Source organism: Macaca thibetana, chromosome 6 (assembly GCF_024542745.1).
Source record: "Macaca thibetana thibetana isolate TM-01 chromosome 6, ASM2454274v1, whole genome shotgun sequence".
Lineage (NCBI taxonomy): Eukaryota > Metazoa > Chordata > Mammalia > Primates > Cercopithecidae > Macaca > Macaca thibetana.
Genome location: NC_065583.1, coordinates 26,957,711 through 26,981,178, shown reverse-complemented (window position 1 = coordinate 26,981,178; position 23,468 = coordinate 26,957,711). Strand labels below are relative to the sequence as shown.

Genomic DNA, 23,468 nt, shown 5'->3' with positions numbered 1-23,468 from the left:
AAGAAAGAAATGCACAGACAATTTCTTCCGATACAAGCTGTGGGATTGCAGAGCGAAGGGCCGCCAGGATGTTCTGCCTGGAAAAGGGCCCCCGGAGATCTCACTGTGGTCTGTTCCCACTTGGCTGATCTTGAGTAATTTATGTGGGCTTACCTGACTGTTCCTGTTTTTCCCCTCACCCTGGACATTCAGAAGGACTGTTGTAGTTAAAGCTCCAGAATAAAGCAACTCCTGAGGTTCTGGGGGAATAACTTCACTGGGAAGGACACAAACACTTCAATGGATGTCAATCACATGGCAGGGAAGGAGGGCTTGTTTAAAATAAAGATTCTTGGGCCCCATTCCTGGAGATTCAAATTTCGTAAGAGGCCATGGACTCTGCATTTTAAATAAAGCATTAGGCCAGGTATGGTGGCTCATGCCTGTAATTCCAGCACTTTGAGAGGATGGCTTGAAGCCAGGAGTTCAAGACCAGCATGGGCAACATAGCAAGACCCCTCTTTCTACAAAAAAACAATTTAAAAATAATTTAAAAATAAATAAATAAAGCACCTGAAGTGTTCCTGAAACAGAGAACTACTGGCCATGTGAGAAACACCGACCTAACTGAAGAATAGACAGGAGAAATTGAACATGTACATCATCTCAGGCATAAAAATGGGTTTGCTTAGGAATCTTAGAGACCATTGAATTGAGTAGTTTTCCGACTGTGTCCGCAGGAACTCCTTAGGGCTCCATGGAACACCTGGAGGGGACTGTTGCGTGGTGGAGGGACCAAGGTGCAAATGGGTCTACCCCAGCACACGCCCCTTCAACAGCTCCATTTTAATCCATTTTCTATACTGGAGATTGAGTTCTATTGCCTAAAAACCACTAAGCCTGCCCTGTCCCCTCCTATGCAAGTGGAGAAACTGAGGCCCGGAGAGGAAAACAGGTTTTCCCAAGGCAATGGCAGAACCAGAACTGATGCCAGGACTCTTGTTCCCATCCAGAGCTGTTCCCATTAGGGAATTCCAGTTTTTGATACATCCATTCATTTTTGGGTGGCTTTTCTTCTCTGCCTCCAGCAAATCCCACATAAGACAGCATGGTCTGGACTAGGGTGAGGGGAATGAGGTAACTGTCTCAGGCACAGAATTTTGAGAGGTGCAAAAAAATTCAGTAATCAAATAATATTTTAATACAATATTTTAAAAATCAAAATTAATGCAAAAAAGTATGATGAACAAAATGCCCAAATTTTAAATAAAAGCAGGATCAGTAGTTCTGATTTTTCCTTTTGCCCCAAGCTCCAAGATGGCTATATTCTGCACTATTATTCATCCTGCCTTTATTTAAAATTCGGGTATTTGAGTCATTAAGTATCTTTCATATTAATTTTCATCTTATGAAATATTGTGGCTGGTCACAGTGGCTCACACCTGTAATCCTGGCACCTTGAGTGGCTGAGGGAGGATCACTTGAGTCCAGGAGGTTGAGGCTGCAGTGAGCCATGATCATGCTGGTACACTCCAGCCTGGGCAACAGAGTGAGACCCTGTCTCAAATGAGATAAAATATCGCATTAAAGTATTATTTATCTAGATTACTGAGATGTTGCTGCTGTTGTTGTTTGAGACAAGCTCTCACTCTATCACCCAGGCTGGAGTGCAGTGTTGCAATCTTGGCTCACTGCAGCCTTGACCTCCCAGGCTCAAGCGATCCTCCCACCTCAGACTCCCAAATAGCCGGGATTACAGGTACATGCCACAATGCCTGGCTAATTTTTAAGATTTTTTGTTTAGCCGGGCGTGGTGGCACGTGCCTATGATCCCAACTACTCGGGAGGCTGAGGCAGGAGAATAGCTTGAACCCAGGAGGCAGAGACTGCAGTGGGAGCCGAAATCATGCCACTGCACTCCACACTCCAGCCTAGGTGACGGAGAGAGACTTCATCTAAAAAAAAAAAAAAAGAGAGAGACTTCATCTAAAAAAAAAAAAAAAAAGAATTTGTAGAGATAGTGTCTCGCTATGTTGTCTAGATTGGTCTTGAACTCCTGGGCTCAAGTGATTCTTCCTCCTCAGTCTCCCAAAATACGGGGATTACAGTTGTGAGCCACTGTGCACGCCCTGAGTTGGTGTTTTCTTTTTTGTTGTTGTTGTTGTTTGTTTGTTTTTTGTCTTAATTTAGTGCCAGTGGCAAGTGCCTCACTTGCCTTACCCTAATCTGGGCCCTATAAAACAGGTCTTTTGGCAGACAGTTAAGTAACGCCCCACTGCCCTCTGGGAATCCCTCCAGATCGTATCACTTAGTTTGTCTGACAGAATAAATGTTTACTTGGTCTCAATGTGACATTGCTTTTGTCACCTGACTTGCAGAGAGGTTTGCATTCTACAGTGGATACTTGTTTTGCTGACCCAGCAAAAGTCTCCCTTCTGGCAACTGCAACCATATGTTGCTTGGGAAACCTCCCCTCCCCGTGTTCGGAGCTGACTCCAGCCCATAGGGAAAGATGGGCCCATGACTCAGCTCTGCCAATCAGACCCCCCGGTCAGAGTGATGGGCCAGGAATAGATATGTGACTCAGTTACAGCCAATGAGACTCAATTCTGGGGATATGGTCTGAACTTCGGGAAGGGAAACTTTCTCTTTTTTTTTTTTTGAGACAGAGTCTTGCACTGTCGCCTGGGCTGGAGTGCAGTGGTGCGATCTCAGCTCACGCAACCTCTGCCTCCCAGGTTCAAACGATTCTACTGCCTCAGCCTCCTGAGTAGCTGGGATTACAGGTGCCCACCACCATGCCCAGCTAATTTTTTATATTTTTAGTAGAGATGGGGTTTCACTATGTTGGCCAGGCTGGTCTTGAATGCCTGACCTCGTGATCCACCCCCCTCGGCCTCCCAAACTGCTGGGATTACAGGTGTGAGTCACCACACCTGGCCAAACTTTCTCTTTTATCTGTAATAGCTGAGAAGTTAGGATGTAAGCCACCATTGTGGACCTGAGCCTTTTTTGTGACAGGAGCTCACACAGACACAGCAGGATTGAGTGATGGAGACAGGGAGGAGACATCCTGATGATACTGCTTGAGCCACTGGGTCTACTGTGTACAAAGCAAGTCTACCCTCTGGACTTAATGGGTGCATGGGCCAACTCTTGCCTAAATAGTATGAGTTGTGTCTCTGTCACTTAGGTGGTTCACTCCTTCTCGCCTTCATTCTGGCCAGGTTGGTCCCAGGAGATGTTTAGTGGAGCCCAGCACGTATCACTAGAGTTCTGCCCTAAATATCTTCAAGTGGCCAGGTGCAGTGGCTCACGCCTATAATCCCAGCACTTTGGGAGGCTGAGGTGGGCAAATCACCTGAGGTCAGGAGTTTGAGACCAGCCTGGCCAACATGGTGAAACCCCATCTCTACTAAAAATACAAAAATTACCCGGGCGTGGTGGTGGACACCTGTAATCACAGCTACTAGGGAGTCTGAGGCAGGAGAATTGCTTGAATCCAGGAGGCGGAGGTTGCAGTGAGCCAAGACTGTGACATTGCACACTAGCCTGAGCAACACAAATGAAACTCCATCTAAAAAAAAAAAAAAACTTCAAGTGGTGGCATTTAAATTACCCTTCATTCAAGGGCAGCCTTACAAGGCAAAAGGCAATGATAGCAACAACTCTAGAAAGCATGACTGAGCATTGGTGCCACTGTCAGGTCCTGTAATAAATATTTACACATCTACTTATTTGTCCCCTAACAACTCTGTGAAGTAGGTTACACTATTAATTGTAGGCTGAAATACAGTTTATCTCCCCCCAAGCTAACTGTCCCAAATCACCAACCAGAGGCAAAGAGAGGACACTGGTTAACCAGCAGATGAGCCTGCTTTCCCCCATTTTGTCTCTTTTGTAAACGGATAGTTTTTCTAGGAGGCAGACTCTTTCTAAGAACAGCTGCGCTGGGCATTAGCAAACTCCTATCTATACACTTTGAGCATCTTGAAATAAAGAACCTTATGCCAGTTGCCTTTGGCCTGGGAATGGGTCAGCACCTAGGGTAGCTCAGGCCTTCATGATTGGCAGGTGGATTGACCAAATGACTGGGGCCTCCTTTGCCATCTGTGCTCATTTTGACTGTGGCCACTTTTGCAATCTGTGCTCATTTATTCATTCAACAGACTGGGCATTGGGGGCCTCTCTAATCCCAGCACTTTGGGAGAATGAGGCAGGAGACTCACTTGAGCCCAGGAGTTCAAGGCTGCAGTGAGCTATGATTGTACCACTGCACTCCAACCTGGGAGACAAAGTGAGACCTTGTCTCTAAAATAATTTTTTTTGTTGTTTGTTTTCAGATGGAATCTTGCTCTGTCTCCTAGGCTGGAGTACAATGGCGCCATCTCTGCTCACTGCAACCTCCGCGACCTGGGCTCAAGTGATTCTCCTGCCTCAGCCTCTGGAGTAGCTGGGATTACAGGCGCTCACCACCATGCCCAGCTAATTTTTGGATTTTTAGTAGAAATGGGGTTTCACCATGTTGGCCAGGCAGGTCTCGAACTCCTGACCTCAGGTGATCCGCCCACCTCAGCCTCCCAAAGTGCTGGGACTACAGGCATGAGCCACTGCATCCGGCCAAATTTTTAAAAAAATAAATAAATATTCATTCAACAGGCATTTATTGAGTGCCAGCTATATGCCAAGTATCATTTCAAGCACTGGGGATACAACAGTGAACAACACTAGGGGCAGTGTATGCCCCCAGGGAGCTGGTGGTCTTCTCAGAGAGGCACACATTAAGCAAATGATTGCATGTGGAATTATTTAACGCATTTCCCATTTACCCCCAGAAATGAACACTGGCAACAAGCTGCGGTTTTTTTCTAAATGGGAAATAGGTTAATTACAAGTATGATAAGCACTGAGAAGGAAAAGTTCATGGTGTTAATGGGAGTGTGCAAATGGGTATCCTGAGTCTGTTGACTGTGAGACTAAGCAATTTTATTCATTTGGCAGATATGTTTGACTGACAGGGCTAGGGACAGTGTTAGGTGGTGAGTGCTGGACAAAGAATGGGGAACAGGCTGGGTGTGGTGGCTCATGCCTATAATCCCAGCACTTTGGGAGGCCAAGGTGGGTGGACCACTGGAGGTCAGGAGTTCAAGATCAGCCTAGCCAACACTGTGAAACCTGGCCCCTACTAAAAACACAAAAATTAGCTAGGTGTGGTGGCTCACGCCTGTAATCCCAGCTACTTGGGAGGCTGAGGCATGAGAATTTCTTGAACCTGGGAGGCAGAGGCTGCAGTAAGCTGAGATCGTGCCTTTGCACTCCAGCTTGGGCGACAGGAATGAAACCCTGCCTCAAAAAAAAAAAAAAGAGCTTCTATACAGCAGAAACTACAACAGAATAAATAGACAACCTACAGAACAGGAGAAACTATTTGTAAACTATGCATTTGAAAAAAGGGCTACTATTCACAATCTATAAGGGAACTTAATAAATTAACAAGCAAAAAACAACTCCATTAAAAAATGGACAAAGGACAGGGCCAAGCATGGTGGTTTACGCCTGTAATTCCAGCACTTCAGGAGGCCGAGGTGGGTAATTCACGTGAGGTCAGGAGTTTGAGACCAGCCTGGCCAACGTGGAGAAACCCTGTCTCTACTAAAAATACAAAAATTAGCTGGGCCTGGTGGCATGCGCCTGTAATCCCAGCTACTCGGGAGGCTGAGGCAGGAGAGTCATGCGAACCTAGGAGGCGGAGGTTGCAGTGAGCTGAAATTAAGCCACTGCACTTCAGCCTGGGCAACAGATCAAGACTCTGTCTTGGCCGGGCACGGTGGCTCAAGCCTGTAATCCCAGCACTTTGGGAGGCCGAGACGGGTGGATCACGAGGTCAAGAGATCGAGACCATCCTGGCTAACACGGTGAAACCCCGTCTCTACTAAAAAATACAAAAAAAATTAGCCGGGCGAGGTGGCGGGCGCCTGTAGTCCCAGGTACTCAGGAGGCTGAGGCAGGAGAATGGCGTAAACCTGGGAGGCGGGGCTTGCAGTGAGCTGAGATCCGGCCACTGCACTCTAGCCTGGGCGACAGAGCGAGACTCTGTCTCAAAAAAAAAAAAAAAAAAAAAAAAAGACTCTGTCTCAAAAAAAAAAAAAAAAAAAAAACAAACGACATGAAAAGACACTTCTCAAAAGAAAACATACACACAGCCAACTAGCATATGAAAAAATGCTCGGCCGGGCGCGGTGGCTCATGCCTGTAATCCCAGCACTTTGAGAGGCCGAGGCGGGCGGATCACAGGGTCAGGAGATCGATACCATCCTGGCTGACACAGTGAAACCCCATCTCTACTAAAAATACAAAAAATTAGCTGGGTGTGGCAGCGTGTGCCTGTAGTCCCAGCTGCTGGGGAGGCTGAGGCAGGAGAATGGTGTGAAGCTTGCAGTGAGCCGAGATTGCACCACTGCACTCCAACCTGGGGGACAGAGTGAGACTCCATCTCAAAAAAAAAAAAAAGAAAAAGAAAAAAAAATGCTCAACATCACTAATCAGAGAAATGCAAATCAAAACCACGGTGAGATACCAACTTAAACCAGTCAGAATGGCTGTTATTAAAAAGTTAAAAAACAGCCTAGTCTGAAGATAGTGAGTTATCTCAATTGATTGTTCAGTCAGTTACAGATCAAACTCCTTGTTCTTTTTATTTTTTATTTTTATTTTATTTTGAGATGGAGTCTCGCTCTGTCATCCAGGCTAGAGTGCAAGTGGTGTGATCTCAGCTCACCGCAACCTCCGCCTCCCAGGTTCAAGCGATTCTCCTGCCTCAGCCTCCCAAGTAGCTGGGATTACACATGCCTGCCACCACACCGGGTGAAGTTTGTATTTTTTTAGTAAAGACCGATTTTCACCATGTTGGTCAGGCTGGTCTCGAACTCCTGACCTCAGGTGATCCGGCCGCCGTGGCCTCCCAAAGTGCTGGGATTACAGCCATGAGCCACAGCGCCCGTCCAAACTCCTTGTTCTACTCCTTGTTCTACTCTTTCCCCCTTCTCACTACTGCAGTTGACTAGTCTTTAAAAAAAAAGGCAAAAAAATAACAGATGCTAGTGAGGTTGCAGAGAAAAGGGAAAGCTTATACACTGTTGATAGGAATGTAAATTTTTTTTTTTTTTTTTTTTTTTTTTTTTTTTTTTTGAGACGGAGTCTCGCTCTGTCGCCCACGCTGGAGTGCAGTGGCGCGATCTCGGCTCACTGCAAGCTCCGCCTCCCGGGTTCACGCCATTCTCCTGCCTCAGCCTCCCGAGTAGCTGGGAATACAGGCGCCCACAACCGCGCCCGGCTAATTTTTTGTATTTTTAGTAGAGACGGGGTTTCACCGTGGTCTCGACCTCCTGACCTTGTGATCCGCCCGCCTCGGCCTCCCAAAGTGCTGGGATTTACAGGCGTGAGCCACCGCGCCCGGCAAGGAATGTAAATTAATTCAGTCACTGTGGAAAGCAGTTTGGGGATTTCTTAAAGAACTTAAAACAGAACTATATATCAAAAACAAAATAAATCATTTTATCAAAAAGACAAATACACTCCTATGTTCTTCACAGCACTATTCACAGTAGCAAAGACGTGGAATCAACCCAGATGCCTACCAACGGTGGACTGGATAAAGAAAATGTGGTACATATGGCCGGGCATGGTGGCTCATGCCTGTAATCCCAGCACTTTGGGAGGCCGAGGTAAACGGATCACCTGAGGTCAGGAGTTCCAGACTAGCCTGGCCAACATGGCGAAACCCCATCTCTACTAAAAATCAAGAATTAGCTGGGCATGGTGGCAGGGACCTGTCATCCAGCTACTCCGGAGGCTGAGGCAGGAGAATCACTTGAACCCGAGAGGCGGAGGTTGCAGTGAACTGAGATGGCACCACTGCACTCCAGCCTGGGAGACAGAGTGAGACTTTGTCTCAAAATAATAATAATAATAAAATGTGGTACATGTACACCATGGAATACTACACAGCCATACAAAAAGAATGAAATCATGTCCTTTGCAGCAACATGGGTGGAGCTGGAGGTCATTATCCTAAGCAAATTAATGCAGAAACAGAAAACCAAATAACCGCAAGTTCTCACTTGTAAGTGGGAGCTAAACTTTGAGTACACAGGGACTCAAAGAAGGGAAGGGTAGACACTGAGGCCTTACTTGAGAGTGGAGGGTGGGAGGAGGGTAAGGATTGAAAAACTACCTATCCAGTACTATGCTTGTTACATGGGTGATTAAATAATCTGTATACCAAACCCCTGTGACACACAATTTACGTATATAACAAACCCATGCACGCATCCCCTGAACCTAAAATAAAAGTTGGAAAGTTGGAAAGAGAAAAAAACCTTAACCTAATCAGAAGCAGAAGTAGCCAATAAACTTACATAACTAGGACTTGTCTATAAAGTAAACAAAAAAAAAGAGGCAATTTTTTTTTTTTTTTTTTTTTTTTTTTTTTGAGACGGAGTCTCGCTCTGTCGCCCAGGCTGGAGTGCAGTGGCGCGATCTCGCTCACTGCAAGCTCCGCCTCCCGGGTTCATGCCATTCTCCTGCCTCAGCCTCCCAAGTAGCTGGGACTACAGGCGCCCACAACCGCGCCCGGCTAATTTTTTGTATTTTTAGTAGAGACGGGGTTTCACCGTGGTCTCGATCTCCTGACCTTGTGATCCGCCCGCCTCGGCCTCCCAAAGTGCTGGGATTACAGGCGTGAGCCACCGCGCCCGGCCTAAAGAGGCAATTTTATAACTGCGACAAACCAAATAATTTTTAAATTTTGCTCCTGCATTTTCCCAGTAAATACTTGCCTCTGACACTTTGTCTTGAAAAAAAGAAAGAAATCTATTTCATACCATCCCCCCACATTTATGGCCCCAAAATCAAAAGTACCATAATTTATTCATTTTGGTTGTTTTCAGTTTTTCCAACTTAAAAAAAAAAATGCTTTGGTATGTCTCTTAATGGCCAGAGTTTCTCTTGTGTATATATCCAGACATAGAGTTTTTGGATCATGGAGTATTCCCGAATTGCTCTCAGAAGTTGTAGGGCCTGGGAGCAGTGGCTCAAGTCTGCAATACCAGCACTTTGGGAGGCTAAGGTGGGAGGCCAGGAGTTTGAGATCAGCCTTGGCAATACAGCCAGACCCGATCTCTAAAAAAAAAAAAAAAAAAAAAAAAAAAAAAAAAATTTTAACGTAAAATAAAGAAAATATCATTAAGAACTCATGGATTTAAATACGTTTGATATTTTTCAACCCCTTGCAGTTATTTTCTTTACTGATGCTCAGGTAGTCCTGACTGTGACCAATGGGAGTCTCTTTGGCACAACTCTAGCTTCCTTGATTTGTGACACTAGAAAATAGTCTAAGTACATATTGTACATTTTCTGCCCCAAAGCTGGAATTGGCTATTTTTTCAAAGACACCTTGGTTCCTTTTTGTGGAAAGTGGTATTTAGAGACCACAGTCTGGGCACTATAGATGCTCACTATTTGCTAAAGCAGCAGTCTCCAACCTTTTTGGCACCAGGGACCGGTTTTGTGGAAGACAATTTTTCCACTAAACGGGGTGTAGGGGATGGTTTCAGGATGATTAAAGCGCATTACATTTATTGTGCACTTTATTTCTATTATTATTATATGTTCAATTTTCTGCAACTAGATGGTCCCATTTGGGGGTGATGAGAGAGAGCGACACCCAGAGTGGGTTGCTTATGTCCAGTCTACTCCGTAATCTTGTTTTGGTTGCTGACACTGCAGAAACCCTGCTTCACAAGGATACGCCGTTGGAAATGGAAGGAAGCAGGCTTTTCAGTGCTTTTGTGGCAGTCTCAGGATATTCTGCCTTGACTTTAATCTAGAACGTATGGAAATTTGAAGTCCCAAACATTCCTTTTTTTCTTTTTTGAGACAGAGTCTCGCTCTGACACTGCCCAGGCTGGAGTGCAGTGGTGCGATCTCACCTCACTGCAACCTCCGCCTCCCGGGTCCAAGTGATTCTCCTGCCTCAGCCTCCCTAGTAGCTGGGACTACAGGCATGTGCCACCACGCCCGGCTAATTTTTTGTATTGTTTTTTTTAGTAGAAACGGGGTTTCACCATGTTGGCCAGATGGTGTCGATCTCTTGACCTTGTGATCTGCCCGCCTTGGCCTCCCAAAGTGCTGGGATTACAAGCATGAGCCACCGCGCCCGGCCCCAAACATACTTTTAAGGCCACCGTCATTTGCCCTCTCAAGCAGCTGATCCGCTTCTAGCACGGACAACGTCAAGTCAGTTGGCTTATTCACAAATGGGTCGCGGATCCATTCCTTCCCAGTTCGGGGGTCTTTTGTGGTTGGGAAGTAATGCTCAAACTCTTTTGAAAGCTGGGATAAGTGATCATGCACCAGCTGAGAGAAAGAAGATCCTGGCTCAGTCTTTTTCTTTCAAAGATCTCTGCTAATGCTTGAAACCTGTCAGAAATCCCAAAGCTCACTCGTCGCTCCCGTAATTCCAGTTTGGCTTTGAATGCAGCCACTTTATCTGCCAACTTGAACACAGTGGTCGTTGTCCCCTGAAGTGACAAATTTGAGTTCGTTGAGCAGGTTGAATATGTCACACAAGTTTTGCAACCCATTCTGTGTCACTGAAATGTGCTGCCAGTGGTAACTTTTTCTTTCTTTTTTTTTTTTTTTTTTTTGAGACGGAGTCTCGCTCTGCCACCCAGGCTGGAGTGCAGTGGCTGGATCTCAGCTCACTGCAAGCTCCGCCTCCCAGGTTCACGCCATTCTCCTGCCTCAGCCTCCCGAGTAGCTGGGACTACAGGTGCCCCGCTAGTTTTTTGTATTTTTTAGTAGAGACGGGGTTTCACCGTGTCAGCCAGGATGGTCTCGATCTCCTGACCTCGTGATCCACCCGTCTCGGCCTCCCAAAGTGCTGGGATTACAGGCTTGAGCCACCGCGCCCGGCCGACTTTTTCTAAAAGAAGTATCTTATAACTCAGAAACTGTGGCCAGTGATCTACCTTTAGAAAGCCATCTCACATCTGTGTATAAGAGAAGACATGTGTGCTCTGTGTCCATTTCCTCACAGCTGCACAGACGTGAGTTAAGGGCATGTACTTTAATGTGGCTGATCATTTTAATTACGTCCTGCAAAATGTGGTGTTTTTTTGTTTTGTTTTTTGTTTGTTTGTTTGTTTTTGAGACAGAGTTTCGTTCTTGTTGCCCAGGCTGGAGTGCAATGGTGATCTTGGCTCACCACAACCTCCGCCTCCTGGGTTCACGTGATTCTCCTGCCTCAGCCTCCTGAGTAGCTGGGATTACAGGCATGCACCACCACGCCCGGCTAATTTTGTATTTTTAATAGAGATGGGGTTTTTTCTATGGTGGCCAGGCTGGTCTCAAACTCCTGACCTCCGGAGATCCACCCACCTCAGCCTCCCAAAGTGCTGGGATTACAGGTGTGAACCACTGCACCCGCCCTAAAATGTTGTTAAGTTCAGGTGACATTTCAGCACTTCTCTATGGATAAAACAAGCATTGTTGCCTTGTTGTCAACATTGGTAGACTCGTCAACCTGGATTGCGTACCACGGTGACTCATTAATCCTCTCTAACAATTGTGTCTCAATATCCTCTGCCAGTTCATCAATTTGTCCAGTTGTGGTGCTAGCCAAAAGAGGAACACGTGCCACCTTTTGAACTGCAGCCTCTCCCAAAAGTTCACGACAAATATCCTTAGCAGCAGGCAGGATCAACTCTTCACCAATAGTAAAGGCTTCTTAGCTTTAGCAATGCGGTTAACCACTAAGAATGATGCTCTCAGTGCAGACACATTTGATGAAGTGGTGGCCTTCAATAATTGCTTCTGTTCTTCGTGTTCACATTCTTTTCTTTTGAAAACTCCAAAAGCTTGTCTTTTGATGCAGGGTGCTTGGCCTTCATGTGGTGAAGCAGTTTTGAAGGTTTCATGGCTTCATTGGATAGCCAGTCGCCACATATTATGCAAAGCAGGCTTGGAGAATGTGAATCACGTGTTGCAATGAACCCATAATTTAAGTAGGACTCTTGGTATTTTCTTTTAAATGCAGCTTTCTTTTTGTGGCAGTCTGAGTCTTCTGCTCTCTCATCATCGGGTCTTTCCGCCTTTTCAAATAAGCTCTCCAGTGAATTTGTTTTTTTTTTTACTCATTTTGGCTAGGGTTAGCTTGTGGGCTCACCAAAACTGTGACCAAGGCGAGTGTGCAGTGTGGGAAAGAGGCACAGATGGAAGCAGTAAATAAAATAATGAGCGGGCCACGCAATCACTAAAATAACTGTCAGATGCTGACCTAAAGCCTGCCACCAGATGCAGCTTAATTGTCACTTGTCACTCACTGATAAGGTTTTGATATGAGTCTGCAAGCAACTGATTTATTATGGTCTCTGTGCAATCAAACCGCTCTGCTAATGTTAATCTACATTTGCAGCCACTCCCCAGTGCTAGCATCATCACCTCAATTCCACCCCAGATCATCAGGCATTAGGTTCTCATAAGGAGTGCACAACCTAGATCCCTGCCATATGCAGTTTGCAATAGGGTTCAGGCTCGTATGAGAATCTAATGCCGCCATTGATCTGACAGGAGGCGGAGCTCAGATGGTAATACAAGTGGTGGGGAGCTGCTGGAAACAGACAAGGCTTTGCTGGCTGCAGGCCGCTCACCTCCTGCCGTGTGGCCCAGTTCTAACAGGCCACGACTGGTACCAGTCCATGACCTGGGAGTTGGGGACCTCTGCGCTAAAGGATTGGTCATTGTTTCTAGACCTGAAAACAGTTCGAAACCAACCTGGTCAATATAGTGAGACCCTATCTCTTAAAAAAAAAGATTTAGGCCAGGTGCAGTGGCTCACACCTGTACTCCCAGCACTTTGGGAGGCTGATGTGGGCGGATCATGAGGTCAGGAGTTCGAGACCAGCCTGACCAACATGGTGAAACCCTGTCTCTACTAAAAATACAAAAAATTAGCCAGGCATGGTGGCGCGCACCTATAATCCCAGCTACTCAGGAGGCTGAGGCAGAAGAATCACTTGAACCCAGGAGGTGGAGGTTGCAGTGAGCCGAGATCACGGCACTGCACTCCAGCCTGGGTGACAGAGTGAGACTCCATCTCAAAAAAAAAAAAATATATATCATACTGAAACCTCCAATACAAACACAGGATTATGTGTTTTTACTTAACCCCTTTTGTCTTTCATTTGTATTTTTCTCGCACACCAAAAGTCCTGATTCTCAGAAACACCAGCATAAACTCACTTGCTTTATCCCATCCTATATATTCAACAATCTCATAATAATACCAAAGCTACCACTAACAATATTAGACTGAAAACAGACAGCCCTTTTTAAAAATCAGAGTAAAAAATTCTGAAAATGAAAGTGGAAAGGAACTCTACAGGAAAGGTCTGTGCTGATCCCATGTGACAGTGTGGTCGTTTGCATTACTGCTGGAATTTTGAAGACTACTACATATTCTGTCAGTGTCAGTCAGGATTTGTTCTTCAGTGTGATACCTTTTTTTTTTTTTTTGGAGACAGAGCCTCACTCTGTCACCCGGGTTGGAGTGCAGTGGCGTGATCTTGGCTCACTGCAACCTCCACCTCCCGGTTCAAGTGATTCTCCTGCCTCAGCCTCCCGAGTAGCTGGGATTACAGTCATGCACCACCACACCTGGCTTATTTTTGTATTTTTAGTAGAGATGGGGTTTCACTATGTTGGTCAGGCTGTTCTCGAACTCCTGACCTCATGATCTGCTCACCTCATCCTCCCAAAGTGCTGGGATTACAGGCCTGAGTCACCGCACCCGGCAGTGTTGTACACTCTTACAATCATAGTTCTTGCTGTCTGGGAGTTTACGTATGTCTACAGAGTGGAAGAAGCATGAGATTATAGCAGTGTAGGCTACTGGAATGATTGTTGGGTTGGTAACCCAAGTGTGCTGGTCAGCCTCAAGCTTCAGTTTCCTTCTCTTCTACATGAGGATAAAGAAAGGAAGGAGGAATTTACAAGAGGGAATCTTGGGCAAGTTGAATCATCTTTCTGAATTCCTGAATTACCTTCCAGGAATAGATAAGGAATAGGTAAGATTCCTTATGTATTAAGAGGGGGTACAGGGGTTGAACTATATTGTAGTGACAGCAGCTTTCTTTCTGTTCTCCAAACGTACCTGCTTTTCGGGGTCCTTACACTTGTGGTTGCTTCTGTGTGCATTGAACACTCTTGCTCCAGCTCTTCCATTGCCTGGTTCCTTGTCATCATTCATGTCTCAGCTTTAATATCACCTCCCAAGGGAGGGCCTCCCTTACCACATCGTTGAAAATATTCACATCCACCCCCCATTATCATATCAACCTATTTCATTTTTGTGGAACTATTACCTATCTAATTGGCTTCTTTATATCTAGATCCCCTCTCTCCAGAATGTAAACTCAGTAAAAGTAGGGTCCTTGACTTTCTTGCTCATTGATGTGTCCCTAGGAACTAAAACAGGGGCTGACACATAATAGTTGCTGAATAACAATGCCTGTTGAATAATGAATGCCTGATAAATGACTAGATGAGCTAGATACTCTCCAAAATCTCTTTCAGCTTTAAACCCAAGGTTATACACTCATTATAGTGAGTAGAGGATCACTGGCATGACTATACCATGCTACAGATGTGGAAACTGAGGCAGTGACTTGCCAAAGGCTTCACAAACAGGAAAGTGGTGTGGTCCAGCAGCACTGCATGGGAAGTCAAAGGCAGGAGACTTGGGTTTGGATCCTTACACCATCCCTCTCTGTCGACCTTCCTTGCAAGGGCTGTGTGAACTGGACAAGCCACTTCACCCCTCCAAGGACTCAGTTGTTCCACCGAAAAGAGAAGACGTACTAACAGCTCTGCCCCAGGGTCACTGTGCGATCATGTAGTCTGAACTGCACTGAGCACTTTGCAGAGTGTTTTGCTCTTCCTTTAGCCCCAGCTTGTTTTCCAGGGTGGAGAGTGGAGGTGAGGAAGGAAGCCCAGGACCAGGGCTGTGGAGGAGGGGAGACTCCGAGGGTTGCCACCGTTTGTTTACTCACCTAAGTCTCTCTGCCCCTACCCGATCTGTGCTTCCCGCTCAGGTAAAGAGGTGGGGGAGGCTTTCTCGGCCAATGAGCTGCCGTTGCTCTCTTAAAGGCACCCAGCATCTGGCAGGAAAACTAGCCTGGCAACCTGGAGAGCTCCCGGGCCAGAGCCAGGAGGCAGCTGTGCGATCTGGATGTGCCTAAACCCTCCAGGGCCACATCGTGACCCCAGGCCCTGGTCACTCCATGCTTTGGAGGGTGCTTTTGTCAGAGAAGCCTCCTTTCCCTCACCCAGAGCTGGATTTCCAAGAGGCTCCCACACCTAGCTGCCCTGGCAGACTCCCAGGGAGGAAAAACAGCGTGGCCTTGGCAGCTGCCCCGAGGAAGGAGCCTACAGGTGACAGGGAGAAGCCATTGCCATTCCCTGGCCTGGCCCCCTTCAGCAACCCTGGTGAGTCCTAGCACTCTGCGTTTCTCGAACCTCAGGACAGCAGGGTATGGTGGGAAGATCCTTCTCCCTAGGGGCAGAAACCTTGGGTGCTGGTTCCAGCCCTGCTGTGTGACCCTGAGCGAGTCACTCCAGCTCTCTGAACCTCACATTCCCCATCTGGGAAAATGAGGAGCTCAAATTCCGCTCTCGGCTTTCCTCTTTTATTGTTTTCCCTTGTCACACCCCTTGTTCTGAAAGATTTAAGTCTGTCAAGCTGCACCTGTTACATAATAATTCGTTAATTGTTTTCCCCTTCTGTGTTAATTGTGGCCCTGTAATAGCCAATCAGTGTTTTTTGGTTAGCAGAAACAAACCACTAAATTGATGCAAGTTTAGCCAAAAGCAATGTAGTGTTTTATTCTGTCTGTGAGATCTTATCTAGAGTCGGTATTTGGTTTTCATTTGACCTTTTGAAATATGAAAAATAGAGCATTTGTGAGTAATTTCCAGGGAATGGGGTCCCCAGGTGGGGAACTCCTAGATCTAGTTTGCATGGGGTTTATAAGGACACCAGCAAAATCCTGCCTTCACACCCAACCTGAGCTTTGGTCTCTGCAGTGCTGCCTCACACACAGGGTTCATTCTTGAAAGTGAAAGCTTTGGACTTAAAAACTTCCTATGTGGAGAGACTGCTCCCAGGAGTCCCCACAGTGAGTTTACCCCACCTCTAGCTGGCTGAGGCTAGGGAAGCCTGGTTGGAGTAGCTGAGGTCTCCCTCAGCCCTCTGTGAGGGTGTGGCCAGGAGGGTGACGGGAACAGGTAGGGATGAACACAGGGCCTGGAGGCCAGGAATATACGGTAGATACCGCTTGTGCTGAAAATCGGGAGATAGGCCTGCAGTTCTGGTTCTGCACTGACTAGCTCTGTGACCTCAGGCAAATTGTTTACCTCTTTGAACTCAGTTTTCCCAGCTGCAAAATGGGGATTGTAATCTGGGCAATGCTTGCCTACCAGGATTTTTCTTATGACCAAATAAAGTCTTCCATGGAAACTTAGATTCCACCGATTTTAAGATAAATTCAGATTTAAAAATACATTTTGGAATTGATGAGGTAAGGTAATGAATGTTGTGTAAAAGGTGGCCTCTGTAGTAATTATTTTCTCCAATCATTGTGTGATAATGCGATAAAAGAATTACTGATTATGATGGAATCGTGGATGCTTGTTTAAATCCTTTTACTTTAAAAAAAAGTACTATTTACTGGGACTTTTTGAAATGTAGAATCATATAAACAGAAAGAAAGGGGAAATATCTCACTGAGTCATGGTATTTTCTAACGACTCCTGGGATGGGAACCCAGTCCTGGAATGTGGCCCCATTGGAAGCAGCAGGATAATACAGTGGTTAGAACAGGCACTTTGGAGTAGAGGATCTTGGGCTCAAATATATATTGTAAGACCTACGGATGACCCTGGGTGTAAGTCACTTTTCTTTTCAAAGCCCCTTCTATGCAGTCATTTGAGCTTCAGCCTTTCCTGTTCTCTCCTTTCCTGCAGCTCCCTGCTGAGTAAATAAATCTCAGAGAATGTTGGTTTCAAGGGTGGTGGCAGCACCCTCCCTCTGAGTAGAGCCTATGGTAGGAGGAGTGCAGTGAAAGTGAAAGCCAAAACAGTTTCTAGGAATAGGGAATTTAGGCAGATATTTGAGCAACAATGTGTGTGAGCGTTATGCACATATATGCATATGTGCCTGTGCACAGGAGCTAATGAAATTAAAGATGAAGCCAGGCATGGTGGCTTACGCCTGTAATCTCAGCACTTTGGGAGGCTGAGGTGGGCGAATCATGAGGTCAGGAGTTTGAGACCAGCCTGGCCAACATGGTGAAATCCTGTCTCTACTAAAAATACAAAAAATTTAACTGAGTGTAGTGGCAGACACCTGTAATCCCAGCTTCTCAGGCTGAGCCAGGAGAATCGCTTGAACCTGGGAGGCAGAGGTTGCAGTGAGCCGAGATCACGCCATTGCACTCCAGCCTGGGCAACATTTCCTAAAAAAAAAAGGAAATTAAAGTTGAAGATTTTAAGGCCCCTGAAGAGTCATGTTAACCAGTCCTCTGCTCTGGGGCAAGGCTCTGTCTCTTTTTTTTTTTTTTTGAGACAGTTTTGCTCTTGTTGCGCAGGCTGGAGTGCAATGGCTTGATCTCGGCTCACCGCAACCTCCGCCTCCCGGGTTCAAGTGATTCTCCTGCCTCAGCCTCCTGAGTAGCTGGGATTACAGGTATGTGCCACCGCACTCAGCTAATTTTGTATTTTTAGTAGAGACGGAGTTTCTCCAGGTTGGTCAGGCTGGTCTTAAACTCCTGACCTCAGGTGATCTGCCCACCTCAGCTTCCCAAAGTGCTGGGATTACAGGCGTGAGCCACCGTGCCTGACCAAGCCTGTCTTTTAATCAACACTGAAACATTGCTGCTGACCAGGGAAGGCTCCTAAACATTTTCCTTGGTAACCAGCCTTGGCATCTCAAAATCCTCCCAAGAGTGAATGCAGGGTGTGTGCGAGTATTTTTTGAGTGCCTTGGGTATCTGAGTTAGAGTTCCAGGGATATTGAGTGACCAAACCTTCAGGAAAAAGATTTGAAGTGGATAGAGTAGGGAGCAGAAGGGATTGGGAGTTCCTCCAATTAGGAACTTCAGTGGAGTAGCTATAGTTATTGCGTACCTACGATGAGCTAACCATTTTACTGGATGTTTTAAAGTCATTACCTCATTTATCCTCACAGTAGCCCATTTTACTATTCTCATCCCACCACACCCATCTATTTTTCTATATTTTTAGTAGAGATGGGGTTTTGCCATGTTGGCCAGGCTGGTCTTGAATTCCTGACGTCAGGAGAAAGTACTGAAGCTCAGGGAGGCTACAAATCTTAAATAAAGTTACTTATACATGCAGTGGCAGAACTCCGACTCAGGTCTTTATATGTCTAAATCTGCAGCCTGGGGCCCTTACCCCTTCCACCAGAATTTACAAATCAGGCTAGACTGCAGTTCTCAGTTGTGTTTTGTTTGGCCTACACAGTGGTGTTTTACTATTTTTTGGTTTTTTTGAGATGGAGTCTTGCTCTGTTGCCCAGTTTGGAGTGGCATGGTGCAATCTCAGCTCACTGTACCCTCTGCCTCCTGGATTCAAGCGATTCTTGTGCCTCAACCTCTCTAGTGGCTGGGATTACAGGCGCCTGCCACCACGCCCATCTATTTTTCTATATTTTTAGTAGAGATGGGGTTTTGCCATGTTGGCCAGGCTGGTCTTGAATTCCTGACCTCAGGTGATCTGCCCGCCTCAGCCTCCCAAAGTGCTGGGATTACACACATGAGCCACTATGCCCAGCCTTTTACTGTTTAAAAAGTTAGATGCCAACATTTTATTTTGTTTTGAGACAGAGAGTATCACTCTGTCACCCAGGCTGGAGTGCAGTGGTGCCATCTTGGCTCACTGCAGCCTCCGCCTCCAGGGTTCAAGCGATCCTCCTGCCTCAGCCTCCCAAGTAACTGGGATTATAAGCACACACCACCACACCTGGCTAATTTTTGTATTTTTAGTAGAGATGGGGTTTTACCATGTTGGCTAGGCTGGTCTCGAACTTTTGACCTCAAGTGATCCACCTGCTTTGGCCTCCCCAAGTGTTGGGATTACAGGTGTGATTACAGCTGATGGCAACATTTTAACATGAGATTATTTGGCCAGGCACAGTAGCTCACACCTGTAATCTCAGCACTTTGGGGGGCCAAGGCAGGCAACTTGCTTGAATCCAGGAGTTTGAGACTGATCTGGGTGACATGGCGAAATCCGATCTCTACAAAAAATTTAAAAATTAGCCGGGTGTAGTGGTGTGCACCTGTAGTCCCAGCTACTCAGGAGCTAAGGCGGGAGGATTTCCTTGAGCCAGGGAGGTGGCAGTTGCAGAGAGCCAAGATCAAGCTGCTGTACTCCAGCCTGGGCAAGAGAATGAGACCCTGTCTCCAAAAAAAGAAAAAAAAAAAAAAAAAGGAGAGAGAGACTATTTAATATAAAAATCTAAAGTCTGACATGTCTTTAAAAACCAGAAGAAAGATCTGTCACTATATGTCCACATTCTCATATGCCAACAACCAACTTGAACTGATATTAGCTGCTGCGTTTAAACAGGGCATGTGACATCTAGTTTGCCACAGTCCCTACCATTCCCTACTATTCTACCCAGCCTACTTTCTCATTTGTGTTGCCAGCCTGGCCCCACAAGCCTGTGGTTATTCAACCTCTGCATTGCACTCTACTCCTTACTTACATAGCTGGGCCCTGGTCCTAGTGATGGCTTGAAACGGCTGTGACATTAGGTAAGTTATGACACCTGTCTAGGCTTCTGCTGTAACCTGGGCTAGTCATACTCTGAAATAACTTCCTAAGTGGCTTTCTGCATTGCTTTGCAAGAAACCACAAGTGTCCAGCACATCTTGGCTACCTAGCTAATCTGAGTCCATGTAAATTATACCAGAAGTGACTGGTGTTATTCACTCCCTGTCACCATCACTGCTATTCTTTGTGACACAGGACATTTAGGGACAGGAAAGGCCTGATGATATCAGTACTGGTAGGATGCCAATTCCCAGTACTTTGATCAAAAAGTCTGACTTCCACGTGCCTCCACTCATCTGTTCCAGGAGGCCTAACTGAACCATGAGGAGCTCTACTGAGATTTCAGCTTCTGGGTGTCCTATTCTGACCCCATTTTTGCTACATGAGAGAAAATATGTAGCCCAGCTGAGAATGTTCTCTCTTTCTCTGACACATACACACACACACACACACACACACACACACACACACACACCCCTATGGGTTAGAAATAGCCTTTTGTTTTCTTTTTTCTTTTTAAGAGTCAGTGTTTCACTCTGTCACCCAGGCTGCAGTGCAGTGGCACCTTCTTAACTCACTGCAGCCTCAAAATCCTGGGCTCAAGGAATCCTCCCACCTCAGCCTCCCTAGTAGCTGGGACTACAGGTGTAGGCCACCATGCCCAGCTAACATAAAAAAATTTTTTTTTTATAGAAACAGAGTCTCACTTTGTTGGCCAGGCTGGTCTCAAATTACTCTTGTCAAATGAACCTCTTGCCTCAGCCTCCTGAGTTGCTGAGATTACAGGCATGAGCCACCTCACCAGCAGAAATAGCCGCCTTTACAGGTCTCTGCATCTAGCTAGTATCTTACTTGGGTTTCTGAGATCAGATCTTTAAAGCGATAAAATATCAGAGATAGAAATGTAGGTGGTGCCTTATCATCTATTCTTTTGTCTTTCTTTTTTTTCTTTTTTGTTCACTGATTTGTTCGAGATGGGGTCTTGTTATTTTGCCCAGGCTGGAGTGCAGTGGGATTCACAGGCGTGATCCCACTACTGATCAGCATGGGAGCACTGGAGTTCTGACCTGCTCCATTTCCAACCTGGGCCAGTTCACCCCTCCGTAGGCAACCTGGTGGCCCCCCTCTCCAGGGAGGTCACCACATTGATGCCAAACTTAGTACAGACACCTGATTAGCATGGTGTACTATACCCCAGAACTCTTGGACTCAAGTGATCCTCCTGCCTCAGCCTCCTAGGTAGCTGGGACCAGAGGCATAGGCCACTGTGCCCAGCTAGATCATCTAGTACAGTAATAGCAAATAGGCTCCACTTCATTTGCCAATTCCAGTCAACAAGTAGAGTGTTGAAAAGGCTCAGAAGCTACCTATAGGCATGGAATGATCAGACTCTGAGATCTCTCAACAATGTCTGTTGTGGGTATGGCAAGGGGGAATGGCAGTATCTATATTAGAAATTTGCTATCCTTGAGCCAGCCAATCTCCTTGTTACACAGATATGAAAGCTGATGTGGAAAGGGGTGATGACCTGCCCAAAGTCATGTGGCAAGGCAAGGCAGAGGTAGATCGAGAAGCAGGGTCTCTCTTGACCTTGAAGCCATGATTGCTCCCACTGTATTAGCTCAGAGAAGAAAACTGAGGCTGGGAAGGGAAATGACTGAAGCAAGACTAGGACCTAGGAGTCCTGGGAAGCCTGGCTGGGGTGGGGGCTAAGAAATTCAGTTCAGTGCCCCTAGCCTGAGCCCTGCCAGCCTGGCCTATTGGCCTCTGCTCCACTTCTCAGAGTCCCTTTGCTCCTGTCCCAGTTTCCTGTCTCATTTTCCTCAGGCTCAGAGAGTACACATGGAAGCAGAGGGGCCTCTGGGGATCCTAGGCCCTACATACCCTCTTTTGGCAGCCTTCAGCAAGCTCCCAGCTCCCTCTCTTCTGGAAGAGAAGTCCTAGGACAAGGGTTTTTAACCTTATTGATTTCATGGATCCCTTGACAATCTGTGAAACCTATGGGCTCCTTCTCAGGGTATTTTTAAATACATAGAATACATAGGATGACAAAGGAAACCAATCATCCTGAAATACAACTATCAAAAGAAATTGCTGTAGTAATATGTGATTCTTTATTAGTACATTAAAAATGAAGTCTAGCAGCAGATATAACTATTGTAGCCGGGTGTGGTGGCCTCATGCCTGTAATTCCAGCACTTTGGGAGGCTGAGGCAGGCGGATCACATGAGGCCAGGAGTTTGAGACCAGCTGGCCAACATGGAGAAACCCCGTCTCTACTAAAAATGCAAAAATTAGGTGCACATGGTGGCACATGCCTGTAATCCCAGCTACACAGGAGCCTGAGGCACGAGAATCACTTGAGCCCAGGAGGCAGAGGTTGCAGTGAGCTGAGACTGTGCCACTGCACTCCAGCCTAGGTGACAAAGTTAGACTCTGTCTCAAAAAAAAAAAAAAATGATATAGCTATGGTAATTTTATAATACTGGCCGGGCGCAGTGGCTCATGCCTGTAATCTTAGCACTTTGGGAGGCTGAGGCGGGTGGATTGCCTGAGCTCAGGAGTTTGACACCAGCCTGGGCAACACAGTGAAACCCCGTCTCTACTAAAATACAAAAAATTAGCCAGGCATGGTGGCATGTGCCTTTTGTCCCAGCTACTTGGGAGGCTGAGGCAGGAGAATTGCTTGAACCCAGAAGGCGGAGGTTGCAGTGAGCCAAGATCGCACCACTGCACTCCAGCCTGGGCAACAGAGCGAGACTCTGTCTCAAAAAAAAAAAAAAAAATTAATACTAACCATAAATGGTATTTTTGAAAGATCTGCAACAACTATAATGTGATGTTAAAATATCTATGATTTCTTTTGGTGACACAGTCACAGGAACTGCCAATACTACTGTGGGTCATTGCCTACATTTATAACGAAACAAAATGCTAACTTGACTTACAGGTTAGGGAAAATAAAGACAGTGGTTTGTAGTGGTCCATAACTGAAAAACAGAGGCTAGGTGTGGTGGCTGACACCTGTAATTCCAACACTTTGGGAGGCTGAGGTAGGAGGATCACTTGAACCTGAGAGTTTGGGACAAGCCTGAGCAACATAGGGAAACTCTATCTCTAAACATTTAAAAATTAGCCAGGTGTGGTGGCACATGTCTGCAGTCCCAGCTGCTCAGGAGGCTGAGGTGGGAGGATCACTTGAGCCCAGGAGGCTGAGGCTGCAGTGAGCTGAGATTGTGCCACTCTAGCCTGGGCAACAGAGAGAGACCGGTGTCTTGGGAAAAAAAAAAAAAAAAAAAAGAAAGAAAGAAAGAAAGAAAGAAAAGAGAAGAAAATTTTTTTTTTCCTTCCAAGTTCAGAGATACCCTGAATTCTATCTGTGGACCCAGGCTGGGAACCTCTGTTTTGGGAGGTTCATGCAGGAGTCTGCTAGGCCGGTGGTTTGCAAATTGTGGGCTATGGAACCCTGGAGACTCTGGAAGTGTCAAGGAAGCTGTCAAACAGTGGATGAGTTGAGGTAGCAAGCAGGAAAACCATCCAACCAGATAGCCTCTGTGTCTGCATCCCTAATCTCT

General features: G+C 46.2%; 1 protein-coding gene across 5 annotated transcripts in view; it reads left to right on the top strand.

Annotated features, from left to right (window-relative positions):
* LARP1 (La ribonucleoprotein 1, translational regulator) overlaps positions 1-23,468 on the top strand; it is a 140,730-nt gene that overhangs the window by 18,355 nt on the left and 98,907 nt on the right. For 2 of the 5 annotated variants that reach the window (XM_050793908.1, XM_050793906.1), the window contains exon 1: positions 15,237-15,525. The exons of 2 other annotated variants lie outside the window; for them this stretch is intronic. In XM_050793908.1, coding sequence (XP_050649865.1) covers positions 15,321-15,525 — 205 coding nt within the window. In that variant the 5' untranslated portion in view covers positions 15,237-15,320. Of the gene's footprint in view, positions 1-15,236; positions 15,526-23,468 lie in introns of those variants that run through there. One more of the 5 variants, XM_050793907.1, reaches the window with a different exon arrangement.